The sequence below is a fragment of the Lacerta agilis genome, chromosome 14, assembly GCF_009819535.1.
Source record: "Lacerta agilis isolate rLacAgi1 chromosome 14, rLacAgi1.pri, whole genome shotgun sequence".
Lineage (NCBI taxonomy): Eukaryota > Metazoa > Chordata > Lepidosauria > Squamata > Lacertidae > Lacerta > Lacerta agilis.
The window spans coordinates 50,074,583-50,084,544 of NC_046325.1; the positions used below are offsets into that span (position 1 = coordinate 50,074,583).

At 47.0% G+C, this 9,962-nt stretch overlaps 1 protein-coding gene across 1 annotated transcript; it reads right to left on the reverse strand.

Moving 5' to 3' along the window:
- Positions 1 to 4,366: 4,366 nt before the first annotated feature.
- Positions 4,367 to 6,299, reverse strand: SELPLG (selectin P ligand). The gene has a single exon (XM_033170969.1). It carries the CDS (start codon positions 5,903 to 5,905, stop codon positions 5,030 to 5,032), a length of 876 nt encoding a protein of 291 aa, XP_033026860.1. The 5' UTR covers positions 5,906 to 6,299; the 3' UTR covers positions 4,367 to 5,029.
- Positions 6,300 to 9,962: the final 3,663 nt, after the last annotated feature.

Sequence of the window (9,962 nt, forward strand, 5' to 3'; positions counted from 1 at the left end):
ACCCTTGGGGAGTTAGGGACTTTCCCTGAATGCGAAGACAGGCTCTGGCGGATTGAGCAGACGAGACCAAGAGTGGGTGAGTCCAACGGCCGAGAAAGCGGTTTCTGCCCATGCCATAGAGGGAAGTGAGGGGCAGATGGGGCTCGTCCGCCTGGGAAGGGATCCCATCTAGGAGAAGAAAAACCCTGATCCTAAACCTCCACTGCCTGGCAGGATATCTTCAGGAGAAGAAAAGGCCCAGGAGGAAAACCTCCCCAAATCCCGGGTGGAGACTCTAAGGCAGTGAGCAGTGGGTGCCTTGGACGTCTCCTTCTGGCAACTCACGTGGCCAAGCTGGTGCCAAATGTCGGGCTGTGATTTCCTTTGGTAAGGCCGGGGGGGCATATTGTAGTCTGGCCAGCCCCCCCCCCCCGACACACTGCCCAGGTTTGTGCCCCGGGGAGGTCACTTGGTTGCTGCTCACGCTGATGAATGTGAACAACACTGCAGTAGTATATAGAGTAAAGTATAAAGCTTTTGTGTCAGGATCAAGTAAACAGGTACCTTTTTTTGGTTGGTTCATTGCCCCCCCCCAAGGGTTCACAATATAAATTTACAATATAAAAAATACAAAATACACAAAGTCAAACACAACCCAATAACCCCCCCCCCTTCCACAATACCTTGAAAAGTGCACCGGATGTTAATCACCCAAAGGTCTGGTTAAAGAGGAATGTTTTTGCTGGCTGCCTAAAGATGTATAATGAAGGCACCAGGTGAACATCTCTGGGGCAAGCGTTCCAAATGGGGAGCCACCACAGAAAAGGCCCACTCTCGTGCTGTTGCCCTCCTGACCTCACAGGGAGTGAGCACAGATTATGATCTCATATGGAAAGAAGCGGTCCTTGAGTTATTGTGGTCCTGAGCCGCTTAAGGCTTTATAGGTCAAACCAGCACTTTGAATTGGGCCCGGAAACTAATTGGTAGCCAGTGCAGTTGGAACAGGATCGGTGTAATATGCTCAAACCGTCTTGCTCCGGTGAGCAACCTGGCCACTGAATTCTGCACCAGCTGAAGTTTCCGAACCGTCCTCAGAGGCAGCCCTACGTATAACACATTGCAGTAATCTAACCTTGAGGTTACCAGAGCATAGACAACGGTAGTTAGGCTATCCCTGTCCAGATAGGGGCGTAGCTGATGGAAGGCACTCGGGGCCACTGAGGCCACCTGAGCCGCAAGGATCCAGGAGGACCCCCAAGATATGTAGTAGCCGCTCCTTTAGAGGGAGGAATGGAGATTTTGTTAGGTTTTATTTTAAAACTGAAACTAGCTTTTGACTGGCTTTATACTGAACTGAAAGCTGAAACTTGGACTGAAGCCTGTTGACTGTAATTCATAAACCACACTTAACAATGTTAAATGACGCCTACACCACACTTGATCTGACCCCCCCCATTACCTTCCATTTTAAATTGTAAGGTATACTCTAGTTGTTAAATACTGTACTAAAGTACTCTTTCACTGGTTTTAAACAGAACTGAAAGTTGCTTTTTTCCGTTGAGTCCTACCCTTAGGCTTTAAGCTTTCATGCCACTCCTTTCCACCTAAAATAGCCAAACCTTTGAAACCAAAGAACCTGAAGTCTACACTGGGCTCAACCAGATAGCTAAGTCTCCTTTTTAAAATTCTAAGCTGAATATCCCACTAGCTATGTCTCTTCTGTGTGGAACTATTTATTAATCTTTTTTTCTTTTCTTTTTTATTCCCTCCCCAAAGTTGGGATTTAATCAAGGTTTCTGGCTTACTGTGCCCTTAAAAAGTCCCCTGCTAAGGTAGAGCTAAAATCCCACTGTGCTAGAGCTGAAAACTAGGATTCTCTAGACTTGTACCTTTAACTCCTGAGCAATGTTGGTGGGGGTTGTTCGCTTTTGTTTTTTCTAGCACAGGGGTTAGCAACCTTTTTCAGCCATGGGCCAGTCCACCGTCCCTCAGACCATGTGGGGGGCTGGACTATATCTTTTTGGGGGAAATGAACGAATTCCTATGCCCCATAAATAACCCAGAGATGCATTTTAAATAAAAGCACACATTCTACTCATGTAAAAACATGCTGATTCCGGGACCATCCACGGCCCGGATTGAGAAGGAGATTGGGCTGCATCCGGCCCCCAGACCTTAGGTTGCCTACCCCTGTTCTAGCACACTGCGCCCTTTGACACCCATGAACTCCAGAATACGGTCCAGATTGTATATATACAGTATATGGTGGTATACTGTTTTTTTGGGGGGGGGGGGTTAACACCAAACCCTAGAAATTAATGAATTCCAGGATTTGATGATTTGGGATGGGAAGGGAGAAATATAAGCTGCAGAGGAATTCCTGGGTAGCCTGCCCAAGCTAGGGCGATTAAGGGAACCATTGAGGGCTTTCTCCCTGCCCTGGGGTATGAACAGAGGGCAAGGGGTTTCTTGGAAGGAGGAGGAGGAGGGAGAAGAGCTGAGATCCATCTTTGGAGGGTGCTAGCTGCAGGTTGCATGACCATGCCATAAGATCTGGAGTTCCTCCAAGCAGACTGAAGGTGTAGATAGGTGAATAAACCATATTTCTTAAAGCCAGATAGTCTCCAGTGCATTTTCTATTCTCTTCTATTCCCATGGGCTCTTGACACCACTTCGCAGAGAGAGGAGCAAGCACCTGACTTTTGTAACAATATATTTGGCCAGATAGACAGTGCATCCTGACTGCATTTTATTAAAGGATGTATTTTATCATTTTAGATTGCTCATGTGCAGGCATTTCTAAATTATGCCTCAGGAAATGTGAAAGGAAAGGAACCCCCGATATTGAGAATGCCAAAAATCCAAAAAGTCTTATGCATGAACTTAGAGCCACTTCTGTATTTCAATATATTTAATCATTTGAAATACACATTATCTTTAGGACCCACATCTAGACCCCAAACACATGCAAAATACATTCGAGAAGTCCCAAGAACTGCTAGGTTGTAAACACACCAAAAAAAATCACAGGAAATAAACTGGCTTAGCTTTCTCTAGATTTCATTAATGTGACGGCGCTATCTTTGCCTTCCTGTATGTTTCACTCCCAGATTTACAGCTAAAACTTCACAAGATCAAAGTAGTCAATCTGTGGGGAGCCAAGGGGGCCGTGGCTCCTTCTCCCCAGTAAGGGCAAGAGGGAGAGCAAAATCCATAGTCTGGCACATTCTCTCTGCTTGATCTCCTCTCTGCAAAATAGTGCTTCTTAGCACCATCCTTTTGGCAGAGTTAGAGCTCACACACATTTCCGCCTGCGGTGGGGGAATCACATGGAGGGAGCAGGGGGATAAACATCTGATTTCAGTTGTGCGTAATGGGTGCTTGGCTTGGGTGCCTCAGGATTAGTCTGTCCCTAAGAGTGCCATACAGCAGTCAGAGAGGTTTGCAGAAGACACACTTTTGTTAAATGAAAACTTACAGGATTGCACCTGCAAGACGCAGGACATGCACTGATTGGAAACGGCATCAAATCTTTTTCAAGTGCAAACAGTATTTGCACTGTTTATTTCCTTGTCTGCAATCCCACATTATTTGTGCTTGTCGAGAATCCTAACATTTTTGGCTTAGTAAAAAACAAATTCTGTGTTTGTAGCATTATGGTTTAAAAAATGTGGACATGAAAGTTGGGGGTGGGGTAAATGTCTGCAGAAATCTTCATATATCAGATGGGTGACTGAATCAAATGGTCAGCCATTGCAGTGGGACCCCAGCATCCTCTACACCCCCTGCCCTATGACTAGCAAACCTGAAACAAAGGAAAATTGTATTTGTTCGAAGTGCATTATTTAGACAGGTGACAGGTCAGAAACCTCCTGGCCTTATCCTGCCTAGCGCAGCCTTTTCTTAGGTAAACTGCAAGTGATAGGTTGCCAAGGGAAGTCAATAATTCGTTCATGGCTTCTTTGGGCCAGGTGAAGCAGCTGCCTCAGGCAGTGAGAGATGTTGGTGGGGACACAGTGTGCCCCACAGCCTGCCCTCCTGCCCCGAACTAGCCCCTTTCAGGTGTGGCAGAGGATGCGGCCTCGTTGCCCATGTGAGGCTAAGATTAAATTCTCTGAAGAAGAAGAGTTTGGATTTGATATCCCGCTTTATCACTACCCGAAGGAGTCTCAAAGCGGCTAACATTCTCCTTTCCCTTCCTCCCCCACAACAAACACTCTGTGAGGTGAGTGGGGCTGAGAGACTTCAAAGAAGTGTGACTAGCCCAAGGTCACCCAGCAGCTGCATGTGGAGGAGCGGAGACACAAACCCGGTTCCCCAGATTACAAGTCTACCACTCTTAACCACTACACCACACTGGCTCTCTGCTCATCTTGCTGCTGTTTGAGGAACAAGGAGGTTGGCAGCAGCTCCTTTCTCTGAGGCAAGAAAATGTATTGGTCTGGCCCTGTTGTTTCTGGATACAGGATCATCTTCTGAAGAGAAAAATGTAAATTAGAGGAGGGGGACAGAACTTTCCTCACCTGTTTAAATGTAATTGGCAGTTTTGAGTCAAAGACAAAAAAAAGTCAAGTTTTGGGCTCTGCTAGGTGACTGGCAGTCTCCCTGGAGATCTGATGTGAGAGGAGGGGCCTTGGTTTTCTGTGTGAGTGTGAAATCCATGCCACCACATAGTTGTAAATTAGGGCTGCCATATTTCAAAAAGTGAAAATGAGCATCTTCTTTTTATTGCCAACCCCACTTCCGATATGGGTTTCCAACCAATTTTTAAAAATTCCACTACTTTCTACGGACGAATCCCTGATGTGTCAGGGAAATTCCGGACAGTGGTCTCCTTCAAAGGAAATTAGACTTTGCTAAGTGCTTCACCTGTTGAAGTGCTCACCCCTGAGAGATGTGTCGTGAGTGTAGCACAACATGTATTTTAAAGATAGTTCTGGATGGAGTAAATCTGGCATAAAAGTGCTTCGCATTGTAAAACACAACTCTGGTGAACGTGAGGAGTTTCTAGAAAGCACCAGAGAACCCTGAAGTGCAATAAGAGGCTATATTAATGCTCCGGCAAGAAGCTGTTCAGAGTCAAGTTGTCCATATCCACCTCTGATCCGTTCTCCCCAAGCATCTTTACCCTTTTCACCCTGGGGTGCCTCCCGCCAGCCTCCTCTGCTTCTTCAGCAGCTAGCAGGGATGAGATGCACACCATCTCTGTGTGGTTGCGCTCATTCATTTTGTAGGCCCGTTTCTGGCGACAGAGCATGGTTCCAAGGACACCAGTGGCCACTATGAAAATGCCGGCAATGAGGGCCAGGATGAAGATCCACAGTAAACACTTCCCTACCAAGATGGTGGCGCCATTGAGAGATTTCACTGAGGGGGGCTTCACCTTGGCGGTGGTGATGGTGGCTGAGATAGGAACCTTTACTATGAAGGAAGGCCTGGTTGTGCCAACGGCTTGCCTCAACTTCGCTGTGGAAACATCTGAAATGGCCACCATGGACTGAGAGCTTGTCATATCATCCAACAATAGCCAATCTGTGGTGGTGCTTGGCTTGGCAGTTGAGTGAGGAAATTTCACCTTTCCCTTTGCTATGAAGGAAGGCCCGGTTGTGCCAACGGCTTGCCTCAACTTCGCTGTGGAAACATCTGAAATGGCCACCATGGACTGAGAGCTTGTCACATCATCCAACAATAGCCAATCTGTGGTGGCGCTTGGCTTGGCAGTTGAGTGAGGAAATTTCACCTTTCCCTTTGCTATGAAGGAAGGTCCAGTCGTGCCAACGGCTTGCCTCAACTTCGCTGTGGAAACATCTGAAAGGGCCACCATGGACTGAGAGCTTGTTGCTGCAAGCAACAGTTTCTCAGGGACCCCTAAAACCATCATTGTTTCTTGGAGGGCAGTAGCAACCTTTTCTGTCTCAGTAGGCATAGATTGTGATACAGTCGTGCCCACTGTGGGAGCAAGACGGCGGACACGGGGCACTGGAGCACGAGAGCTCTTTGTGGTACTCAAATGGATTACTTCTTTGGTGGTGCCAACTTCTGTGGATACTTTCCCAAAGGTATCTAGAGTTGTTGTGGCATTAGTAGGCACTTCAGCAGTGACACCATTGTAATTTTTCCCAACAGATGTAGAACTCTCTGCTGCAGCCTCTGTGACTGTGAGACTTTTCTTGGCTTGTTCTGTGGTGGCCGCAGGAGGGTGCTTGCAGCTAAAATCCTTCTTTCCGCAAGGTAACTGAGGGGATTCCTGGCCATCATCTCCTGCTGTCTCCCACACCCACTGTCCTGGGGAAGCGGACTGAGGGCCTGCGTTAGCAGGGAGGTTGTTTGATTCCACATCCTCAACAGCAGCGCCATCTTGGATAAGGACTCTTGAGGTTGGGAGCCTGAAACTGCCAGCTGTGAGGAGACTCCAGAGAACCATCCAGAGGGAGAGCCAGGAGGGAGCCATTTTACCTGGTGTGGGGGGAGAAAGGGAGCCAAATACACATATTAATATTTGTCCACAAGTCTCAAACCCCTCACCTCCCTCCACCTTAAACCTCAAAATGGCTGCCACAAGAGACAACAGGGGTGCCATGTGGGGCTCTTACTGAGGGGGCGTCGCCCCTCTCCTAAAGTTTCAGGCAGAGCATTGTCTGTCTTGGCTACTTTTTAATTTGTTTGTAACATTTAATAACCCACCCTTCTGCCCTTTCCTGGGAGAAAGTAGAGGTGGGGGAAGAAAGATCCAATATCAATACACGGCAGCCGACTCAGAAGAGCCAAGGGGGAGAGCAAGCGTCAATCCTAACATTACTAAAGGACCGAAAAGGTTAAAATTAAGGAAATGAAATGGCCCCTGGTGCTTAGTGCCAACCAGCAGCAGATTCAGGGTCAGGCAAGTCTCTCTGGAGAGAACAGCAGAAATGGGGGGGGCATTATTCAATTCTCTTAATCATTTCGCTTCAGACAATTAAGATGTTTCCAACATGTTGCCCATGCCAACTCTTCTCAGCATACAGGTAGGGAGCCGTGTTGGTCTGCCCTAGTCAAAACAAAATAAAATAATAAAAAAGTGCATGCACACGAAAGCTCATACCAAGAACAAACTTAGTTGGTCTCTAAGGTGCTACTGGAAGGATTTTTTTAATTTTTTATTTTATTTTCAGCATGGCATCACGTGTTGCAGGCCAGGTGCCCCCATCTGCAGTCTGGCCACTGCAATCTGCACCCACTGGAGCTTCTGCACCAGCCCCAAGGGCAGCACCACATAGAGCACATTGTAGCAATCCAGCCTGGGCTGCAGCCACTGCAACACAAGGTTAAACGCAAGCACATCATGAGTTGCTGCCACTGCAAATCTGTTAGGCATTGAGATGCCACGAGGCTTTGTATCACCTGAATTAGCTCGGATGCCCAAAACAGGAATGATAGTTTCTGCATGCCTAGAAGCAGAGCAGTCTCTTGCCCATTTCCTGTGTCAATTAATACACACTAAAGTGTTTTCAGGATGGGCAGCAAGCAAACCACAAATGCTTATATATTTTTCTCTTGCAACTCAGCCCAGCCCTAAAGTGAAATGGTTGCTGGGTGGTGGTAGTTTATGTTTTTTTTAAAGTTAAGGGAGGCTAGATTGGGAAATAAATTACTTATGTCCAGTGTGCTCCTCATGCATGAAGATGAGCACAACCAGTGCCTTCCTGCCTGCCCTCAAGGACCCCCTGCAATCTTAAACCAACAAGGATGATGGGGGAGAGGAAGAAGCTGACAGACATGGATGAATGTGAATAAATTCTGCTCCGTGCATTTAAATTGGGTTTACTCAGAAATCCCCTACCATGAACTCAAGCGCTCCCGCAATGGCACTGGAGAGGTTGAACTGCTGACTTCTGTCCTCCTGTACGGCTCTTTTTACTGAAATCTAGACATAATCTTCATTGAACCCATTTCATCAAATATGCCAGGAGAATCAGATGCTTTTGGTGTCATTTTACTGCTTTCAAGTCAAAATGCATCTATAACCTTCAGTGTGGCCAAGTTGTTGCAGCAACAACTTGTAATTCTCCTCTTTGGAGTTTATGACAAGTCTAAATCTGAAGATGTCACTGCCCATATTATTTTATTCTATGCTACTTTTATTTCATTTCACCCTATTACACACATCTGGATAAGATGTTTCAAGTGCTTAATATTTCTGCCTGTTGAAATGCACTCAAACTCTGCCAGTGGGATTTTGTTCTGTTTTGTTAATCTTTAAGAGCAAGCATTCATAGAATCATAGAATCCTAGAGTTGGAAGAGACCCCAAGGGCCATCCAGTCCAACCCCCTGCCAAGCAGGAAACACGATCAAAGCATTCCTGACAGATGGCTGTCAAGCCTCCGGTTAAAGACCTCCAAAGAAGGAGACTCCACCACACTCCTTGGCAGCAAATTCCACTGCCGGACAGCTCTCACTGTCAGGAAGTTCTTCCTAATGTTTAGGTGGAACATTGTCCAGGGGAAAAGGCAAAGAGTAGACCATAAGAGTCACTGTCAGCCCAGCGGCTGAATCTCTGAGTAAAGGCACGCACTGGTCCCTCTGTTTGGACATCTCCTCAAAACGAGCTGCTCGGCAGTTCAGCTTTGGGCCACCCTCTTTCTTGTGACCCCCAAATGCAACTTCATCACCCCACCCCAAAATATACATACCCTGAATGCAGAACAGCCCAATGAAGAGAGGCAGGCAGCTTCCTTTGTCCACAGACCCAGCGGAGACAGTCACACAGGCAGGACAGGTACTGGGTGCGAAAGGTACTGAACTTAGCAAATGCCTGTGGCTTCAGGCTCCAAAAAAGAGAGAAGCAACTGCCTACTTCCATGCGCACGCATCCATTTGTCTTACCTGCTGCGGGGCAAAACAGGAAACCTTCCGTGAGGCAGTACGTGAAAGAGAGGCGAAACCAGAAGAGCTGTGGTGTTTTGGAGAACACACATGATGCAGCTTCCTCTTCTTTGGCGGGGAGGAGAGCCAGTGTGCAAACAGCGAGAGGTGGGGCTATGGGCCCTACATTTGCTCTGCCTGGGGACCCTGAAGAAGACCAGGCCTCAGGATGCTGGGCTTTTCTTAAGGACATTTCTGCATTTGCCTCCACAAGAGAAAGGGAGGAAGGGGACCACTCAGGATTCATTTACATTTACTTATTTGTTCTAATATAAAAATTGGCCTCTGGTTGCTAAGGAAGTTATTATACAGCCTTATACTGAGTCCATCTAGCTCTGTATTGCCTGCACTGACTGGCAGCAATGTCATTTTCAGCTCTACCTGGAGATGCCAGACACTGAACTTGGAACCTTCTGCATGCCAAGCAGGTGTTCCACCACCAAGCGATGTCCCTTCTGCTCATTTCCAACTTCAAAGGGAAATCTACTAGGGAGGGAGGAGGCATCCCAATGAGAGTTTACTTTGTTTTGCAACCCAAGGCAGGTCTTCCCATGGGGACTAGTGTCATATGAAGCCAGGTGAAATTGATCCAGCTGACATATATCTGCTCCAAAAGGACAGTTTATCTCCTGCAATACAAAGTAAGAAATCTGGAAAAGTTGGAAACTCTGGTGGAAGACCATTAGTCAGACCTTTTACTCCGAGTAGGCCCATTCAAATGAACAGGCCAAAGTTATTCATGCCCTTTTATTTCGACTGGTTTGTTCTGAAGAAGCTTAACATTGGATCCAGCCCTCTGTCTTCAAGCATGAGGGCTTTCTGTAGTGTTGCATTAAATGCTGCCACAAAACTCCCCACACTTGTGCAACAAGACTCACACAAGGAGCTCCCTACACTTTGTATTTTTCTTGATTGGCCAGGGTGCTGCAGCAGTTAAGAGTGGCAGACCAGGGTTATGTCCACACGAGGGCTTGAAGCGCAGCAAGGCCCAATCCTCTTATAAGAATACCAGAATGTAAGCGCCTGCTGGATCAGGCCAATGGACCATCTAGTCCAGCATTCTGTTCTCACATGACCAAC

Excerpts from the sequence above, each read along its gene's own strand:
- SELPLG (XM_033170969.1), bottom strand. The coding sequence starts at position 5,905 with ATGCCTACTGAGACAGAAAAGGTTGCTACTGCCCTCCAAGAAACAATG.